At 41.4% G+C, this 21,651-nt stretch overlaps 1 protein-coding gene across 1 annotated transcript in view; it reads left to right on the forward strand.

Annotated features, from left to right (window-relative positions):
• SORCS3 (sortilin related VPS10 domain containing receptor 3) overlaps positions 1–21,651 on the forward strand; it is a 196,618-nt gene that overhangs the window by 127,580 nt on the left and 47,387 nt on the right. Inside the window, exons 8-14 of the mRNA XM_029958577.1 lie at positions 2,412–2,501; positions 4,900–5,079; positions 6,823–6,969; positions 7,444–7,546; positions 11,388–11,464; positions 11,572–11,663; positions 14,986–15,093. Of these exons, the coding sequence (XP_029814437.1) occupies positions 2,412–2,501; positions 4,900–5,079; positions 6,823–6,969; positions 7,444–7,546; positions 11,388–11,464; positions 11,572–11,663; positions 14,986–15,093 (797 nt within the window). The remainder of the gene's footprint in view (positions 1–2,411; positions 2,502–4,899; positions 5,080–6,822; positions 6,970–7,443; positions 7,547–11,387; positions 11,465–11,571; positions 11,664–14,985; positions 15,094–21,651) is intronic.

The following is a 21,651-nucleotide window of genomic DNA, read 5'->3' on the forward strand; positions in this document are numbered from 1 at the left end:
CTGAAATCACGAATGGTGTAAAATGAGTTCATGTGACAATGTTATATCATTTGAAAATTTGGATTTTCCACTGGAGGTTAGAAATAACAAAAGAGAGGATGTTTAAATATTCCCTGTGTTATTTAGATAATATGACCTAGAAGTGTGGGATCCTTTGAGCATTGCTTCCAGAGCTGAGGGAAATAAAATTACTTCAAACATAAATTTTTGCCTTTGAGTTGGACTCAGCGTGAGTCAACTGCATAGTCTGTTCTCTCCTGTGAAAACTTATTTTGATGTGGTAGTATTAGATGTGAAACACATCCTTCAGAAATAACACTCAACAGTGTTATTTCAACCTTTTCAGCCTGGAGAAGAAAAGGCACTGGGGAGACCTTAGGACACCTTCCAGTACCTAAAGGGGGCTACAAGAGAGCTGGAGAGGGACTTTTACAAGGGCATGTATTGATAGGGCAAGGGGGTATGGCTTTAAGCTGAAAGAGTGTAGGTTTAGATTAGACATAAGGAGGAAATTCTTTACTATGAGGGTGGAGAGGCACTGGAACAGGTTGTCCATAGAAGTTGTGGATGCTCCATCCCTTCAAGTGTTCTAGGCCAAGTTGGATGGGGCTTACATAGAACCATACAATATCCAGAACTGGAAGGGACCCACACGGATCATGTAAGTCCAGCTCCTGGCCCTGTGCAGGACCACCCCAAGAATCACACCATGTACCCTTGAACACTGCACAAGTGGTCCGGTGGAAGGTGTCCCTGTCCATGGCAGGGGGGTTGGAACTAGATGATCTTTGAGGTCCCTTCCAACCCTAAGCATTCCATGAGTCTGTGATCCTCACAGCTGGAGTGCAGGACCCTGAAATGCTAACTACTGTGCCAGTCCACAGTGCACTTCACATGAAGTGAGACCCTCTCATGAAGTGACTCTTGTTCTCTCCTTGTTTCTACCACTGGCTTGTTTTGGATCTGTAAACATGTAACTTTAGATTTTCATGTTTGTGTTTACCCTTGGCTTTAGCTACATGTTATCTGTATAGAGTTTGTTTGCTGTGATATGAGTCATTCTTATGACCTCCTTATGTGGTGCGTGGTATAATAGTGGTTGGTTTTTTGCCTTGGGAGGGCTAAATGCAGTTATGATAACATTACAAGTGAAAATGGGAAAAAATCAGAAGGGGAAGTCTTAATGTAGAAGGCAGTCCTATTTCTAAACTTTTCTTTCTTTACAGTTCTTCAAACTCTCAATGAAGAAACATTATTTTGAGTTGATTAGATATCAAATTTCATGACCAGTAATATCGTGTCCTTCGAATGACAACTTCTCTAGGGAAGAAAGCCACTATCTAGAGGTTATATCATTGCTGAGAATACAATTGATGCTGTAGCAATATTCTATGTAAGCTCATTCTGAAATATCACTGTCAGATAAAGGAGGTATATCTAGCAGAGAATCTAGGACCTTTCTGTTAGCTTTATTGGAAACTTAAGAAACCAACAAATGACATTCCATATAATAGAGAAGTGCTTTGTGCATTTTTTTTATCTTAAGACCTGCAAGACTGCCAAACCAGCAGAATATAGGAAATTCACTGATGTAAACCTTGTTGTAGCCAGACCTGAAATGGTGCTGGAATGAACACCTACAGCAAAAGTGACTAGCGACAGGTTTGAAATCCCATATTTTACAAATTATCAGAGCTAGGTCTCATTGTTACATGGCATTTATGTGTAGCCTATACAATTCATTCAATCCATAAATCTGCAGATTTGGATGTCTATCAGTTCCCCCCCATATCCTCTTTCAGAGACAGTATGACTTCAGAGAAACCAGTTTTATAGTGACAAAGGGCATGTAAGAGTTTAGCTCCAGCTTTCCAAGAGCACATTTACTGTTAGCATTAAATGGTGCTGGTGTGGATCTCTTCTGTTAGTCACTGTAAAAGGTTGTTGGAAGACAATCCTGGCCTCAAGGGACTTACAGTGTAGACAAGGCTGAGAAGCAGCAGAGAAAAGAGGGATTATCTCCTACTTACAGGAGAGGAACAGAAACACAGAGACTTTAAATTACTTGCCCGAGGTAGTTGAGTTGGAACCATGTGATGGAACCAGATGATCCTCTTCCTCCCATTCAGGACCTTAAACTTTATATCCACTATTCCCTTTTTTCCTGAGATGTTAAAATCACACCGGAATTGAATCATGAGAGACAAAATGGAAAGTTCAATAGCACAGCTTAAATAAATAACCTCCAGCCCTCTCAAATTTGGGATTTCTTTGGAGCTACGCTACCTTTAGGGACAACTGTGCATGTCATAGAAAAGATATCTGAAAGAAAGGTTGTAAAATGATCTTAGAGGTGACAGCACAGAGTGTCTCAGAATAGTCATCACTTACTTTCTCTGGTGTTTCCACAGGTGACAACTGGCGGAAGAGCAACTTACTACGTGTCGTACAGACGGGAGCCTTTTGCACAGATTAAATTGCCCAAATACTCTCTTCCTAAGGTAAGTGCACACTTTATGAACACAGATATGTAATATTTTGGGGGGCCAAATATAGGAGGTTCAATAAAGCGAAGCACTGAGTCCTGCATTTTAACCACAACAACCTCTGGCTTTCTATCCATATCAAATAAGTCTCAACAAGGAGAATATGTCCATGGAATTATACTCAAATGCCATAGTATAGTCATTTTGTGGGACTGTGTAGAGCAGAAGGGACCAACCTTTCCAATGCCTAGGCTGAATACAAGTTTTGGGTAAACTAATGGGCAGCTGAGACCACTGCTGCACTTTGGAGTCTTGTAATGGCTCTTGAGGCTACTCTCACAGAGGGCTGATAATCAGCAGTGAGGGCTGTCCCCTTTCTTCCACAAGTGAAAATTTTGGTGGGGCAGCTGTAAGATAGGTGACTAGATTTGCCTTATGGATGGATCTACCCTTCTTATTGTCTATAGGATATCTGCAGTCCAGCAGATATGGCATATTTGCTTTAACTTGTACTTGAAAAGTTGTGAGAAAGTTGCATCTCAGATTCCCAATGTTACATCTCAACTCATTTCCACTTGAGTTGATCACAGTCCACAGTGTATTGAAACCTGTATAGCACAGATGCATTTTCTTTTGTTTGTTATTTCATGGTGGTGGTGTGGGATTCAGACTGTCTGACTACACACCAATCTTTGGAAACATTATTTATAGTCCCACCTTATGGTCTGACCTTGAAAGCTGTCCCTCATTAAAAAGTCAAATGCATAGAGGGAATGAATGCCCTTTGATTGTCCCGCTTTATTGACTGATGTTGTTGCAGGTTGGCCTGTTATAATACAGATTTTTTGGTGGCCCTGGTTTAGAATTAGTACATAGTATAAAATCAGGGATATTTTTGTAATTTAAAAATGAAGTACTTTTAAGCTAGTCATGAAAAGTCTTGTAGCCATGTAAAGGAGACTTGTTTATTCTACCCTTAGTCAGTAGAATATTTTTGCTGTACAGTAATAACTATCCTGTCAACTGTAGATTAATGAACTCTGTTGGAGTTGTACGTATGTGAGGCTGGCACTAGGGTAATGCAGTATTCCCACTGCAAGTGGTCAAAACAGATTGAAGTATTGGGCATTTTGCTTTATTTTCACACTGTTGGAATACGTTGGATGCCTGCTTAATCTTTAAGGAATTATAGCTGCTGGGCGAGAACAAACTTCCTGATTTAGGCTTCCTTCATTGAAGGAAATGGGAAATCTCCCACTGATTGCACTCGCTGGGATAGAATTAGGCCCTCAAATGGTTTTCCCCCCATCCCATGGTGATAGGCTATGTTAGGTCTATTAGAAATAGCCCCATCTAATCAATCCCAACTTTTCATCTAGGTCCCTCACACAAAAGATTAAGTTGCCCCTTAACTTGAGGATATTGAACTGATCTTCCCTCAGATATTCTTCCCCAAAATTAGGTCACTTCACCCTTTGGGAGACTTCCAGGATTATGGTTTCTTGATGCAGAAACAGTGCAAGGAATTAATCAAGGCCTCCTGGCACCCTGGGGAAAGTTTAAATAGATACAAATAGATAAATGGTGTCTCATATAACCATAGTTATTTTGCTTCTAGCCGAACCTGAGTTAGTTTGTTCAACAATAGCAGCAAGGATGAAGTCCTTCAATACTCATCAAGACTGTGGAAATAATTTCCATGAACCTGTTTTAAAATAATACTGAGAAAATGCACTGTAAAATTTTTTTGATATTAAAACTAAATGGAGAAACCCTTACTGGCCTTTCTATATCTTGGTCAGCAGCAGAAATCCAACAAAGGTTAGTGGGTGGATTATTTGATAGTCTATATATAGTGGGATAATTGATCTCAGATAAACTCTCAATAGGAATGTGTGTTATTAAAAATCCCTATCAGCAGTAGCTCAAACTGATCCCTATACCTCACCTCCAAATAAATGTGAACTCCCAGATTTTTTTAAACTATCCCTTTACCACTTGGAAGCACAAGCCTGTCAGTTCAGCATGTGAATGGAAATTATCGCTGCTTTTAGCCTGGTGCTACACCATGCTTAGTGACTATTAGGACTCCAAGGCTGTGAATCTTCCAGGAGTGATAAAACTGGCTTTCAAATTTATAAATAAAAAATGAAACTGGATGAAATTCCTTGAAGCTACCAAAAATGAAGAAAGCAAAAACCTTTTGCCCAGCTGGTGATCATTAAAAAAAGGAAATGCAGAAAAGTCACAATGGTGGTAATTTATTGGCTTGCTCTAACAGAAAGTTGTTTAACATACCTATAATTCATGCTCCATCTCTATTCTTTCATAATTCATGGTAATTACTACATGTCCCGAAGGGCAAAGAAATTCCGAGATCCTCAGTAACAGGCCTTTTGTCTTCTTTTAACAGGATATGCACATTATCAGCACAGATGAGAATCAGGTCTTTGCAGCTGTTCAAGAGTGGAACCAGAATGATACATATAACCTGTATATCTCGGACACTCGAGGGGTCTACTTCACCCTGGCCCTGGAAAATGTGAAAAGCAGTCGAGGGCTGGAGGGGAATATCGTCATTGACCTTTATGAGGTATGTAGTAAAGGTCACCCTGCAAAGAACAGCAACTGCTTGATAGTTCAAGCAAGTGTAAATCTCTTACCAACCTCCCAGGATCTTAATTTTTTTTTGGAATCAGCCCTGAGGCATTTACTGGGTTTGATGCTGAGTTCACTCATGTGGGAATAGATGCTGTGCATTCTGCTATAGGTGCAACAACCGGTTGCTTTCAAGTCAATGACTGATTAGCTATGTGTCATTTCCAAAAGGGAAAACCATTATCCTTCTCATAGTAATGTGGATGTCTATAAAAGGACTCAAAATACTGTTTTTCCCCCTTGGATATCTAGAGACACCTGCTCACAGGCAGGGAATCTGGACTCCACCTTTCTGAGCACTGAACAGTTTGTGAACTATAAGCAAAAGTTTGTAGGTGCCATTTGCCCAAAGAAGACAGATGGATAACTTCTACCCCAAATTATCTTCCATTCTCATTCTTCTGCCAGACCTGTCAGCCTTGGCCAACAGCAGTCCATTCAGAGCAGTTGTTCCAGTTCCTGGTTTCTTCAGAGCATTCCGGTTTTGGTGTGTCATTGCTTGTTGGATGGAAGATCTGCTGAAATTCAGGGCTCAGTGCTTTGCCAGCAGCAAACAACTAAGAAGTAATACTAGTAGTAATGGTTTCAGGATGACTTCTGCTATTACATGGAGAAATGTTTTTCAGCTACCTGTAGAAGTTAAGACAACACATTTGTTTATTTCAGCCAGAATGATGCTCATTTAACAACCTGTTTGTAAAAATCCAGGTAGTTTAAGTCAATGAGGGAAAACTCACAAATAACACATATATCAGTATGAAGACCAGGGTTTATATTTTATTTTCACCCAGTTAAATATATTTTCCTGACTATGAAAACGTATATTTCTTTGCTGTGATGAATCAGCTAATATAAATATGCATTGTTTCCAATTCCTGGGCAAACTCTGTATTCCCCAGTGGTTTATCATAGACTTTTTACTGCTAAATGCCAATAGAGATTTTCACAGGGTCATTTAAAAAGTAGTATCACTCTGGGGGCTTTAGAGTAGAAGGATTTGCATCCTGGCTCTTGCCAGGAAGTTGCAGATTTGCAGCAAGTTCCTTCTTCCTGTCTCACTTTCACAGCTGTGCAACTGAGAGCAGACTCAACATGAAATCTTCTTGGGAATGTTTTGACAGGACCATATTTTGCTGTACTGGGTTCTGCTGACAAAAATCAAAACATTTGAAACAACTGGGTTGATTTTGTCAGAATTTGGGAGTGGAAGGAAAGTGAAGAATTCAAGTTTGCAAAACATCGGTGTTTCCGCATATTCAGGATTTCCATCTTTTGTGTTGATTTTTTTTTCTTTTACATGCAAAGATCCCACATTGCTTCTGATGTGATCTGCTGTCTCCCATGTGTTGGCAGTCTATGGAGGGAGTGGGGCAGACCCCATCCTGAAGCTCACAGAGCTCACCTGTGACATGCTGTACCTTCCAGTCCATCATCAGCCCATCTGCAAGCACTCAAGGAAATCCTAAAGTGGGCTGTTTCCCAGGGATTTGCTCTGTGAGCATCCTTGTCCTTTTCTTCCCGAGAGAGAGACCACATGAGGCCTTTCAGTTTGCAGCCATCATCAAGATGTATTTTAATGCCATTCACAGTCTTCTAAGGCTGGATTGAGTGCTCAGATGGACATTGCTTTTAGCCTGTTCTTCCGATGTATTTTTTCATCTCACTCCGTTTTTCCTAGGTAGCAGGGATCAAAGGCATATTCCTTGCTAACAGGAAGATAGATGACCAAATCAAGACTTTCATTACCTACAACAAGGGCAGAGATTGGCGTTTGCTGCAGGCACCGGACACTGATCTAAGAGGGGATCCTGTACTTTGCCAGCTGGTGAGTGGCAGATCTTTTTCTGAGCACAACTGACTTTTTGCAGAGCTGCTTATTTAAGTCACTAAATTAACAAAACTCTCTTGATTTGCTAGGTGCTAATGAATTAAATAGATTTCTTTATCCATAGCTTCATAACTTTTAAGTAAAAATTCTGACCATCTTCCTTGACATTTTTAATGGAACTCAAGTCAGAATAAGAAAGTTTGGGGGAAAAGTGCTCTAGATCAGGCTGTTGGTAAAAACTAGGGCAGACATGCTTGCTTGTGGTGCAGAGTTCCTGATTCTCTTGTTCTCATCTACTTTTATGGTGTCTATCCTGCAAATGAACATATGCTTCTATTTTTAACAGTGCTAAGAGCAGAGGGGTCATTTTCAGAAGGATGGAAGCATCTGTGTGTAGTCACCCAGGGTTCCTCTGACATTTAACTTGTTGGATATTAAAGCTTCTGCCTTTTGTTTGTTTTCTATCAACAGCCCTTTTGCTCATTGCACTTGCGTCTGCAGCTCTCAGAGAATCCATATACATCAGGAAGCATTTCCAGCAAAGAAACAGCTCCTGGGCTGCTGGTGGCCACAGGTAAGAGCAGAAGTGCTTTTCACCACTCACTCATACCTCACTGGGAGCTTGAGAGTATATGAGATGTTCCCTGTTGATGCAAAAGCTTTCAGCTCTGTTTTAGCAAGTTCTGAGCTAATTCACTTTATCTCCCATTTGTTATGGGCTAGAAGAAGTCATATGGACACAAGTTCAAAAAAGGCAATGCCTGTCAGGTGTTTATTGCTCTGCAATAACCCATATGCAGGTCTAAGCCCACACCTTCAGGGGACCATTACCAACTGGCATTACTTAGTCCTCTCACTTAACATTACAACCACTGATGTATGTGCCCACCTGTTTGCTGGAGTTGCCATGAATGGGAATAGTGCCTAGGGCTACACTCCTAGGAGGTATCAACACATTCCACCTTTTGAGCAGCAAGCACAGAGTTGCCACAAAGTCTGTCAGGTGAAGCCTGGGCTTCATGTGTATCTTCCTTGTGCATGGTACCTACTTTAAACCCTGTGTTGCTCCAAGACCAGCAGCAATTCATCAGCACTGCATGGGCCACTGTTACTGTGGGTTGTTCTGCAAAATTGTGCTTTGGCAGGTCATGATGTTTTAATGGCAACCTGTTACAATGCTTCATGGTGGCAATGGCTGACCCACTGTAATTAACCTGACAACCATCCCAGGTCCTGTTTGCTCACGGCATGTAGCCTAATCAGTATGGATGGGGCTACCAGCCACACTCAGGATGGCTGCAGCTCTGTGAGAGCTGCTGGGCCAAAAAAGTGCTTTCTGAATGGCTGGTGCTACTGAGAGCTGGCCTCTGAATTATGTGGGCTATTCTGTCTTTTCAAAGAGAGAATCCTACATATGCTCAAATATGTCCAAATAGCTTAACTGTTCTTTCTAAGGCTCAGTTTATCTCCTTTGTCCTATTCAGCCTAGCAGTGGCTTGCAAGTGTGTCATGTTAGCATATTGCCTGTATGAATTTACACTATTTCTTCCAACCATTTTCATTCTCTTGTCCTTCTGTGCTTCCATGTGTCTGCCAGACTAAGACAGAACCTGAGAGACAGGTTCCCTTCATGACATTTATATCTCAACAAGGGAGACACCATGTGATTTCCAGTTCACTGATCCAGGCCAAATGGAGTGAGATAATTTGGTTTAAACCTCCAGATTTCCCTATGCTTAGCCAAGTGGAGTCATCACTCCTGGCAGGTTGCACTTGCTAGATGGATGCTTAGGAACAAGCCCTACTCATGATGCTGTAATTGCAGAGGCTTTTTTTTTAACCTTTTAGGAAGAAAATAGAGACAGCAGGACAGTGAGATTCTAGGTGTTAATCTAAATTGTTGGTAAATTAGGTTCTTTTCAAGCTGCCAGTGCATGGGATGAATGTTTTCCAAGTCTAACAATTAATCTTTAGGAGGCAGAATACAATTTCTGCCTTACTGCTTTGTACATTAAAAAGCTTAACCGATAGGGAATATGCATATCTGTTTCCACTAGCCAGTTTCCCAACAGGAACGTCTCACCAAATTGGTGAATGTGTTCAAAGATAAGCTTTGCAATTTATTCTCATGGGCGTTGGCTGCTCAAAGCCTCTGTGTCTTGATTTACAGTGGCACATTTCCAGCAATGACTGGAGATTTGGGCTCTTGGTATAGGACAGAGGTTAGATTCTTGCAAATGAAAGAATTATGTTTTAGTATCTAATTGTACAGCTGTTAAATCCTCTTGACTTGCTTGAGAGTTAGTTATGTTTTGGGGGGGTTGAATCCATGTAGGCTGAAAGAAACTAGATGGAGAGAATGAAGAAAATATTGGAACAGGTTTGAACAGAAAGACAGAAAGAAGTGATAGCAACAAAATCTTGGGGTTTTACTCCCTTTTCTTCCTCCAGTCTGAAAATTACTGTTTGAAAATTGGGGTTTCTATTTCAGTATTTAAAATATGATGATACAAAACTTACACTTCTGCACTTTAAATCAGTTTCTAATTCTTGAGGACTTCAACTCATGATAAGATACTGGGCAAAAAAGACTTTGAAACTAACACAGATTTATTCTCATGAACCTGGATGTACCTATAAAATGACCTTCTATATGGTTGCCCACATCAGGTTTTCCTTGTAACCTCATCTAAAGCAGTTGGTCACTCTTGCTGGTGTCAAGGAATAAAATTAGGTAGATGGACAATGTGACATTTCCTACATCCTGAGCACTGATTTTTGAGTTGTGCTGCCTCCTGGAGTCAGTAACTTTTTGAAACAGCACTGGCACAACACTGTGGCTAGTTGGATTCCATGATGATGATGAAAGAAGACCATCAACCCACAGATGGGTTTTAATTTCTCATTTTCCAACATGAAATGCCAGAAATTTAATTAACATTTTCACTAGTGTGTTTTTATTATACTCTTGTTGATGTTACAGATGTGTCAGGAATGCCACATCTCCCTTTGTTATTTTTGGAGAAAAAATAGTTCCTTCTGTGGAACTTACATCTGCTTTAAAAACAGTCTCATTTGGAAGTTATGAGTAAAGGGCTTTGAATAAAGAAGATGTGTGTTTGATCACAATATGGTGGCAGTGGTCCTTTATAATTGGGAGGCTTTCTGATGGAGCATCTGTCAGTGTTACAGCTGCCTGCTTCCTCTGGAGCAGATGTTCATACCACCAGAATCCCACCTAGGACTGACTGAAGGTACTGCTGACGGTCCAGCAGAAAAAAAACAAAATTGAAAAAGAACAAAATAGTCCCTGAGTGACTGGTACCTTTTCCCTGAACCACTGTGTGCTTTATTTAGAGCAGACCTGCATTGTTCAGTGAGCCTGTGTATTCAGTATGGGATATCTGTTCCCGAATGTATGGTGAGGCAGAGTAGTTCACCCTGTAAGGCTGCCAGCAAAATGGTTTCTGTAATAATGGAAATTACTAGATTAATATTGAGAACTGTATCAAGTAACTGGTAAGTTTAAACTCACAATTTGGTTTAGGTCAATGAGAACAGTCAGTGTTGTCTAGAATGCTGTTCAACCCGGTCTCTACGTCTGTGCTACAAAGTCATTTGACCCAACTTAATTCTCTGAACCATTTCTGCCCCTGGGTATGGTTCATACTAAAACAAGATTTTCTACAAGTGGAACTTACACTTCATTACACCATAGTTTTCATCAATTGCAAACCATTCATAGACCAAGTAAGAAACTTTATTTGACTACAGGTTCTGAGATCAGTTATGTGTTTGAGCATTTTGACAGAATCTTGACTAGACTTTCTAGCCCCATAATTGTAGGCTTCAGTGGGGTCTGGGTTTCACCTTTAAACTCAGCTGTATGAGGAACTTCCCCTTGGGTGCTCTCCTCTACACAAAAGCAGAGACAGAGAGGTAATTACCTTGCCCTTGATGATGACTGGCAGATCACAGAGATGCAATTCACCAGCCAGAGCACAAAGACTGGAAGTTCAGAGAAAAATGTGTATGGAGTGAAATATCTGGTAGCCGGGGACAGTGGCCACTATTTATTCTGCTGCCGTTCTGGTGATTTGTATGAAATAGGCATGGGGTTTCATACACAGATTTTTGGGTATGTAGGTCCTTGCCTACAGTAAGCCTGGCTTCAGTGCCTGGCAATTATGGGCAATGTTATTTGTTTGGAAGATAAGCTGATAATATGGTTTCTCCCGGTGTCAATTTGGAAATGTCACAGCTCTTGTAAATGAATGTTGCCACCTAACCATGGTGATGGTTTTAGATGAGAATAGAATCAAGAACAGCAAAAAAGCAGTGATCAGGCCAAGTTATTTTCATATCGTGCAGTTCTGTGTTCATCCATACAAGAATGTCTGACACTTGTGTTTCAGGCAATATTGGCTCTGAGCTTTCCTACACTGATGCTGGCGTGTTCATCTCTTCTGATGGTGGCAATTCCTGGAGACAGGTATGTTTTCAGAGCAAAGGAAAGCATGGAGGCTTTTGCTGTTCTTCTTCTGACTCTTCTCCTCCCAGTGGAGTGGAGCACTCATGGAGTACCTAATTTGTTTGCAGATCTTCGAGGAGGAATACAATGTATGGTTTCTGGACTGGGGAGGGGCACTAGTGGCCATGAAACACACATCGGTGCCCATTCGGCACATGTGGTAAGAAAAGTTATTACTTTGAGGTTTCCTGATGGAGATAACCTGACAGATATGGCATCACCTGGTCAACATCTACTAGAGTCTCTACAATGAGCAAATTAAGTCATTATTACCATCAGTTTGGTTTTGTTGATTAATACAATGATTATCGTACCATTTTATAAATATAATGTGTCTAAACATAATCACATACATATATGAATTAGTCTTTGCACTGGTAATGTACTATGAGCCTCCAGGTGGGGTTTCTTTCCTACAGCACATACATACTGTCATCCTTTGTGCATCAGGTTTTTCTGAGAGGATGTGTCTCATTTCTGCTCTTTGTTTACAGAATTTAACATTAGCTGGTAAAACAGATAAAGGGAGAGAGGAGAGGGCACTAGGTGTAGATAAGGACAACAGAGATATGTTCCAAACATCTCTGTTTTCTCTGGTATTCAACTATCGGTTTCCAGAGATACATTGTTGGCAACAGAATGGAATTGGAGGTGAAATAGGGCAAAATGATTTCTCAGCGGAAGACGCTGTTTTGCTATAAATGAGTTATAACACTCTAAGCCCTAAAGATACCACCCAAAATTATCCTCTCCTCAGCTCTTGCCCCTCTGGCTCCTTCACTAGTGAAACATTGGAGAGAGGCATTCAGAAATTCAGAACTAACACTGTTAACAGAAAATGTGGAATTACAAGACTTCATTATATGCCAAATGAGGCTTGCAATTTTTGTCTTGCTTTCTAATGTTCAGGAAACGGGTTGGTTGTTTTATCACAAACAAACTTGTTGCAGTGATAACTTAATATACATGGCTGTAAATGAGTCAGGGCCAGGGGTTAGTCTAGGCCAGCACTCTCTTGTCAACAACCTCCATAACTGGACATATGAAGGAAAGTAGTAACAGGGCAGCTCAGTGATGAGCTACAGACTCAGTCAGTTGTTGGAGGGTGTTGGTGTGTGACTAGAAACATAAGCCTCTGAAAGGTAACAGTTCTCATGACTATAACTAAAGTGCTGTCAGGAAAGAGGACATCAGGACCATGTCAAAATCTTTAGACTAAACCCAGTATGAGTCAAGGCAGGAGAAGTGTGTATTAGCCAAGAGTAGTGTCACCAGCAGTAGTTACATCAGACTGGAAAGCTGAGCTCCAGAAGAGTGAAAGGTGAGCCACTTACTGAAAGAGCTGCAAGTCATATATTAACCATTTATTACTGTATTATTCAAGCCAGGTGTAACTATTTTAATTGTGTCTTTAATTGTGAAGGCTCTTTGGACATAAAAAGCACATTACATACAAGTGCCTGTACTTAGACATTGGGAAAGACTTGGCCCCAGGTTGACCTTCCATAGAAGCTGAGAGCTCAGTTCACCTTTATTTGCTTTGCAGAGGTTTGTTTCAGATGTTCTGCCTTTACAGTAAGTCTCATGCAATGGCATGTGCAGTACTATGAGTGTCCCACCCACTCTATTAAACAAGTAGTGATTTAGATCTGTTATCAATAAGCTCCAACAGGTTTCCTCCAAAATTGTACCTTTAGGGGCTTTGGAATTTACTTCATATTGCCTCAGTAGGCACCTGTTTTATGGGCAGGAGTGGAATAGATTAAAGGGTACATGTAAATCTATTAGTTCTCAGGCTGAGACATTGTACAATAAGTTTCATCCTGGAGAAGAGAGGGGTGGATAATTGAAAAGCTGAGAGAACTTTAGCTAAGCTAATGAAGCATGCTGTTCCCCAGAAATTGAAATGCTATTTAGAGAGATAAGCATGCAAGCAGAACGCATACAAATGCACAGGTGTATGGGAAGATACATACATTTAAATAAATAGATTTAGGGCAGATAATCTTTTTGTATGCTGTTGTACTCCCAGCTTTCTGTCTTTAGTCTAAAGACAACTTCCTATTCTGGCACATGTGCATTGTAGGCCAGGTGAAGGTGTCTTTCTCCATGATGTGAGTAACAGTTAGGGAATAGGAACTGTCAGCCTTGGCTTTCCATACCAGAGATCTGAGATTGGTGTAACCCCTGGTTTGTAATACACACTACAGTGGCCTCCTGATCCTTTGGTGGCATTTCAGATAGTGTCCTAAGTACTTGGAGTGGGGAGCATTCAGTTCCCATTAAGACTTTCCCTTGCATTCAGATGCAGATGCACATGTGAATGCACACATTCAGCATCCCCAGCCCCACCCCTGCCAATTTGGGCAAATTTTCTCTTATGCTGACTTTAAAATAAGAAGTGTTTGCTGCTATTCAAAGAGGAAATTTGTGCTGTATGTCTTTGGTAATGTCTGTTGAAAGTAATCTCTCAGCCTTCACAGCCCAGGTACCTCACAGAATTACAGAGAACTCTGTAACAGCCGTGCTTGGAAAGGATCAAATAATACTGTAGCCAATAAGCCTTTGTGCTTCTCTGTTCTTACTTTGCTTATATAATTTGGAGCTGAAATTCTGGGCAGAAATTGTGCAGGAACAATTGTGTGGAGAGTCTGGGAGCAGAGAACACCTCGGTTGCTTTCAGAAGTGTCCATGGTCAGCAGGTCTGGGAGCTGGGTGCTGACAGGATGCCTGTCTTTCCTGCTGCAGTAGCAGTTGGGTGTGTACACCCTCCTCTGGCTGTTTCCTGCACTGCTGTGGTCACAGGCTGTCAGGGGAAAGTGAGGGCTGGCAGCTCTCAGAGGGCTGCAAAGCCAGGAGCCCACCGAGGTCCCTGGAGAAGCAGGACAGGATCTGGCAGCCAGGCCCCATCCCATCAGCCCAGCCAGGAGCCCAGCAGCCAGGGGCAGCCCCAGCCCTGGACACTGAGCAGCTCTGTAGGGACATGGATGGACTGAGGCCACCTGTCTGTAAAACAGAGACCAACTCTGAAAGGGCATGAAAAGAAGTATTAATCGGGCTAGAGAGCTGGTAGCTAATGCCATGTGGCACTGATCCATGGATGGGTCAAAATGTCCTGTGGCAGCAATAGCAATTTTCATGCATTCAGGCCAGGGATGCTTATGCTCTGAGTGTTGCTTCATGCCAGGTGCTATTCCAGATCCAGAAACAGGTCTTGGCAATGCCTCTTGATCTCTTGAGGTCTGATGTACAGCTGCATCAAGTATATCCATGTCCTTATTGCCAGTGTTTATGCTTTCTAAAGCTTTGATCTTTCAAAGTACTTTAAGAGCATGAATTTAGTGGGCTAGGAAATGGCAAAGATTGGTGCTTGTCCATAAATCTAGCTGCTGGGGCTTGCAGATCTTAGCCAATATTTAATTGATGCAGTTACTCTAGAGTAATGTTTTTATGTGTATAAATGTTTTCTGCTTCTATCCCAGGATGAGTTTTGATGAGGGAAGATCCTGGAGTAAATACAGTTTCACATCAACACCACTTTTTGTGGATGGATCACTTGTAGACCCTGGCATAGAGACCCAGATAATGACGTAAGTATAGCAGCTCCTATTTCAAATTGTAATGACAGAGGGGGTGCATGGAGATCCCCAAGTGCATAGTAAGCCTCATGATGTGCAGTGCAGCATTGTGTAGCTACACATGTAGTGTTGCATGGAGGCATGGTGGTGTTTTGTGGGATTTTCTGGTGGTCACAGACCTGGTTTACATGTCCATGCCTTATGTGGCAAATAGGTGATGAAATCAAACTCTTTCCAGTAGTGACAGGGGGTATAACAGGGAGAGGTGGTCTCAAGCTGTAGCTTTGGAGTTCACATAGGACAGTAGGTAAATCTACTTCTCTGGGGAGTGGTGTCCTTTCTCATAATTACTGCTGAGATTGTATTCCTTGGATCTGATGGCCCAGGGAATCAGTGCTCTTCATAAGTCAGAGATCTATATGGTTGCACCTAATGTCACTTCTGTACTTGCTTCAGTTGTGCAGCATGACTGTCTTTTGAGCTTGCTGCTGGCTGTGAATATCCCCAAACCTCACTGCTTGCTATCTGCATTGTGCAAGGTAAAAGTGTTCTCATTGTGCATGTGCAAAACTGAGCTCATAATAGCCTTCCTGATCTGGGAGGTAGTATGCCATGGTTCACCCATACCATGAAAGGAAGAGCCTGGACTGGCAGTGAAGGTGCTTGCACCTTCCTCCTCCGAAGAGTGCTAAAGTGCTGGGTAAGGCTGGTGAACCTGGTGGAGTAATGTTGGCCCGAGAACAGGCCAGGATCTGAGTTTAACAGCCAGGGGAGAGGGAAATTTTTAAGTTCTAAGACATCTTCAAGGAGTCATCTGATCTCTTGCACAAAGCAGATCAGAGCAATCTGTTCTGGGACTCTGAATAAAGCAAGGAGTAGATGGATTGCCTTCCTCGCTTGGAGAAATGCCTTCTTACTTGTGTTTTCTCTGAGCTGGCTGAAACAGCTTTCTGAAAAGAATTAGAAAGCAAGGTGGCTAAGATGCCTTAGTCTGAGGCATGGCTGTGAAGCTTATCTACAGTGGCATGAAGGAGTGCCTTGGGTTAATCACATCAGGCAGTGTTGCATCACTCCAGTTCAGGGACAGCAGAGAGACTGTAAATTTCATCTTGCAGTCAGTTTGCTTTTCCTGCTTTTCTGCACCTGCACTTCCTGCAGATTTTCACTACTTGCAAGAGAAAAGAGATTCAGGCCAAGTTTATTTTCTTCTAGGCTTCAGTCCATTTGCCTACTTATATGGCAGAAATGTGTGGGTGGATCTCATTGCTGGTGTCACAGGTAGTGATAAACTGAGAATAGACTGCTGGGTGTGCTTGTCTTCAGTTTCTGAGGAAGTTTGGACAGGGTAATTGTTGTGTGTCTTGGACATTTCTGCTACTGATTTGAATTTATTCCAACTCTGTTGCATGATTTGTGTTGTTATGCCTTTCAAAAACCATATCTACATCAGCTTTACACAAACAGAAGTGACTGTGTTGAGGAGAAGTCTGTATTTCAAGTTAAGCTCATCTTAACTGCAAGAAATGGGCTGGGGGAAAATCCTCTTTTACTCTTCTAACAAAGGGTTGTTTGAACTGACTTCTTTGCCATCTATGCCATGACAGAAGAAATGTTTTGGTGCTGTAGTCTTGAAGGGCTCAGGACGGCATAGCCAACTCCTGGATCTCCTGAGATAAAGTGTCTTTGGAAGGCCAGGCTAAATAATTATGGTTATCCTTTATGCCTTTATATAAAGCAAAGCAGGAGCACTCCTATGCTTTATTTCCAAACAGTGCTGAGGCAGAACAAGGCAGCCTCTGTGTCTGTCACAGACACCTATTGAGATTTTATCGGAGTACAGGTGGTATCAATTCCAGTAGCATTGACAGCTTTTCCTTTATTCCAAAACGATGTCTCGGCTTTGGCTTTTTCTTCATAAAATCAGAGTACTTGTTTGTGTGAAAGAATATATCTGTGCATCTGCTGCCTTGCTATCTGCAAACATTGCCCCTATATTTGCAAGAGCAAAACACAACAGCATATGATATACCTGTGAGCCTTTTCACAAGACTGCTGTGAGCATCCTGTTGGGGAAATATATGCCAACTCTCAGCTAAAGATTAGAACCTGCAATTCTGAGCACTCTATGCAATGATAATGTGTCATTTTCTGTGTTGGTAATGTAGTGCTTTTCTGTGAAATCCTTTATGCAGTGAGCAGTGTGTGTCACTTGCTAACCACACACACATACAGACACATGCACACATGTGTAGAGAGACAGATCCAAGATCACATAAATCTGCACATCAGCACCTTCATTCAAATCAGTGGGGCTATTCAGTTGCAACTAGCTGCAGATTTAGCCCATTTACTTTATAAATCAATGCAGTTTTCTTTTGAGATGAAAGATGCATTAAAAATCTAAGTTTATTGTTTTTTCATATCTCTGTAGTCTTCTGGTGAAAAATGCAGTAAGTGAGTTATCTTCCTGAATACTGTGTATTAGCTTTGTTGAGAACTGACTTTTTTAAATCTTTGCAGGCATATTATTATTATTGCCAGTGCTATTGTTATTGTTATTGTTTTTTATTATTACTGTCATCATTAGCGGTTTTTAAAACTATTCTTAATAGTCTGTAAAAGCTATACAAAGAAATTTCATGACACTTGCAATAAATATTTAGAGAAATTCCTATCCACAGCATTAAAGGAACTGAGGAGGAAAGGGCCCATTTGTAAAGCCTGTATGCAAACCATTTCTATGCAAATCACTTAGGTATTTCTCACAAAGAGAACTCTAGTGAATGCATCTATAAGGGCAGTGTAGGATCATACTGAGCTTGTGGAAACTTTGGCTGAGAAGAAATCGATGCCTTTCTGTTGCTACTGGCCATCCAAGATAACACATGGTGGGTTGGAGGGACATGAAATTTGTCTTTGTAGATAGAAATCCCAAAGATTTCAAGAAGTTTCAAGATGAGAGGAGCACAATGGTTTGGGATTAGCATCCCCCAGCTGATCATGGGGTCAGTGGGAGTGCTTACACTAGAAGCACGGCTGAGGCAGAGGGACAAAGACTGGGTATATTTGTGTACTGCTAGACTGGGTAGGTTAGTGGCTTTTAAAGAGTGGATTTTAAAGATTTGTCTTTCATCCTCAAAAATGCAAAATATTTCGCTTAGGAGTCTTGGCTGATTCCTGTTAGGGAAAATTTTTTCCATAGATTTGCATCAAAATTGTCTGTGTTCAACTACTTCCAAAAAATAATATTCTGAGGGGAATGTGTATTAAATAGTCATTATGCTCCAACTATTACTAACATATTGCATTATTAACAATATTATCATAATACTATCTTATTAAAATCAATATATCAGTAGAATGACTTTCCCAGCCTTCATTGCCGCATACTGTGAAGGGCTCTCTGGGCTGTAGGAAGCAGCAATCATTTTAGCACAGAACTTCATACCACTTCATGGCTGTTATGTGAGCATTTGCAGTATCTGTCTCTGTTGTATGAATATCCTAGGTTTTTTGGATCTTCTGCGCTTTGGGCTATGTATACATGCCCTAAGACAGTCCTAAAGAGCTGTGCATACTCTCAGGCCCAGCAAAACTGCAGGATTTTTAAAAGATTGGAGGGCAGATTTCAAAGCCTGGTTTATCCAAATTGCATAGGTACCATTAGATAGTAAAAGAACTGGTAAGTTTTAATTGTCCCTGTTGTGGTTTCATCTTACATTTCAGTTTTCCTTTCTTTTTCTGTTAATTGCAATATCTGTTTGTGGTGCAACTGGCACTGTTATTGGCTATAGATTTTCCTGCAAGGTTCTGATGTGTCCTTGTGACTTCATTTCACTGTCCTGACTCATGGGGCTGTGCAGAGTGCAGTGCATAAACATACATAAGGACTCTTCAGAATAGAATCTATGACATTAAAATGGATCTGTGAAAATAATGACTGCACACAGAAATAAAAGTAGAATTTGGAACTTGATCTGAGAACAAAAATTCCAAATACAATTATTAACTGAGGAAACCAAAATGATGGATTGGATATTGGCCTTTGCTTTAGTGAGCTGCATTCCTGTATCATCTGATCTAATTTCAAAACCTTCTGGAACTAATGAATAGCTTGGACTTTGCAAGAAAATGATCAATCTGCTAATGCCATCAAGTGACTTTACAATGGACAAGAAAATGTATGTTATAGGAATTCCCATTTTATCCCAGCAGATGATCAGTTTATACCCTGGAGTAGGACAGTTGATTACCCATATCATTATCTTCATTTGCAAGACTTAAAAACATTATTAACGATCACAGATTAATCAGTGTCACTTCCTCCTTCCATCCCCCTCTCTGCCAAAGGACTAGTCTATTTGTTAGCCTTTGGATCACTGCATGAATTCACCTAAACTGTCCACAGAGGCACAATATTGATTGTGCTGTTAATACTTGCAGTATGAGCTGAGGTCTTTCTGTGGCACCTGAGTAGACAAATCAGGTGATGAGAACATCTACTTAGAGTAATCTTGCTCAGACAGCATCGTGTGATTTATTTGACTTTAGGAAAAATATGTCTGTGACCCAAGATCTGTTCCCAGCAGTTGCACCATGTACTCAGAAGATTCCTGGCAGAAGCCCTAACACATGAAGATAGGGCACTGGGCTCGTGACACATGTTGTCTATCTTTGGCTTTCTGGGGAAAGCATTACTGTCATTGGAGTCAAGTGCTGTATATGGACAGTAGATCAAATATTATGCTAAAGAAGTTGTTAGTTGTATTGTGCTGGTAGGGGAATTGAGAGAGAACAAGGGACATGCCATGGTCAGTCACTCAGGAGCCGGTCATGGGGAGAGCTTAGAATTATTGTAGGTCTCTTGAGTCCTAGGTGCAGACATCTGCCACTCCTTAGGGGGAAGGAGATGCTGAGTCATATCTGTTATGCTCAGAAAAAGTGTATGGTGAGGTAAACCTGTGCAGGGAGGAGGACTAGAGAAAGGTGTGTTGACTGGAGGCTGGTATTCACTGAAGTGAATTAAAAAAAAAAAAGGCCCTTATAGAAAAAACCAGAATGAGCAGCAGGCTGATAGATGATTTCTTTTACCTCACTAACAAGACAAGATTTACCTGATGGCAACACAATCCAAATATTCTCTATAGAGGCTACTGTGCTTGGTTTCTTGTGCTGCCAAGTAAGGACATGGATCTTGGTCCTGTGCTGTCCTGCCAACAGGCGGGCTAGGCTGTGTGAAGCACTCAGACCTGGTGTGGGGTGCACAGAAAGGGGCAGGATGCTGTGTACAGATACACTCCTCAGACTCCTTCACCTTTCTGTTAGAGCAAGGCATGAAATATTCTGGTGCCCTCATCTCATCAACCCTCAGGACACTGAGAAACCACATGGCCTTAGCTCCTTTCCAGCTCAACCTGGCCCTGATCCTCCACAGGGCAAAGGGTGGTACAGCACACCAGCTTCTGTGGGAGCTTGAAGGCTCAGTGCTGGGTTGGCTGCAGAGTTCACTCTAACAGCTTTTTAATCATTGGGAAAGCAGCTCTCCAGATGTTCCCTCTTCCCTCTTCTGAGCCTTCTTCTTTGATACCCAGGCAAAGCTCGTCACCCTGCTTCGCCTGTCACGTGTGTTCGGAGCTTACATATTCTGAGCAATGGCTTCCACATTTGTATTGGACATCCCTGGCTAGAAATCTGCTGATTCATAGGATGAAAGATTGAAATGAGTGAATGTGCTGTGCTATCCAGCTTCTCGTAAAGCAGCAGCACCTGCCTCTGTTGAGACCACAGACTCGTTAGTGGATGAAACACTCAGATTGCTGATACCTGCCAGTATCTTTTCTAGAAGAGAGTGGCAGCATCTTCAGGTTTCAAAGCTGTCAGAAACTGGTTCTCTTCCATGACTGCTTCGAAGAAGAGAGAGAACACTTCTGAAAAACAGCATTAAAAATTAATGTGCTTTCCCATCCCCCGTCCTAGGTGTCTCATATTCCCTTTCATGTTGCTGGGATTTCTTTTGAAGCAATTGTCATGTAAAGTGGTTTGAAAACACTGGCAATAAATTTTTTAGAGACCAAATTTCAAAAGGTTTGGTTTGTCATTCAGTAAGTTCTTATTTTGATAGCATTTTCTATTTGAAAAAAATAATAATAAAAGAGTCCCTGTCTCCCCCACTGTCTTTTGCAGTGTTTGTGCAGCTAATGGAGAAATCGGGTCCAAACTGTAGGGCTGCTTTGTAATTATACGTTCTGCAGATTACTTACTAATCGCACTTGGCATTACTTGCTAACTAAAAGATCATGCTGTACTATGTCATTTGCAGTGGTTTTCCTCTTCTGGTAGCACTTTAGAGGAAGTGCCCATTGAGCTGATGAATAATCCCAGGACTGTTTTCGAAAGCTGAGGGAAAAGGATCTGCTGTGGCTATACTGCAGGATTTTTATTGCAAGGTTTTGTTTTTTTAATTTGTATTTACAGAAACTCTCCACCTGCCCCATCTTCTCTCTCCCTCTTGCCTTGAAATCTGGCAGTGATGCACCTTTCCATGACTAGTTCAATATGGATTGCTAGTGG

The sequence above is a fragment of the Manacus vitellinus genome, unplaced genomic scaffold (assembly GCF_001715985.3).
Source record: "Manacus vitellinus isolate BGI_N305 unplaced genomic scaffold, ASM171598v3 scaffold_15_pilon, whole genome shotgun sequence".
Lineage (NCBI taxonomy): Eukaryota > Metazoa > Chordata > Aves > Passeriformes > Pipridae > Manacus > Manacus vitellinus.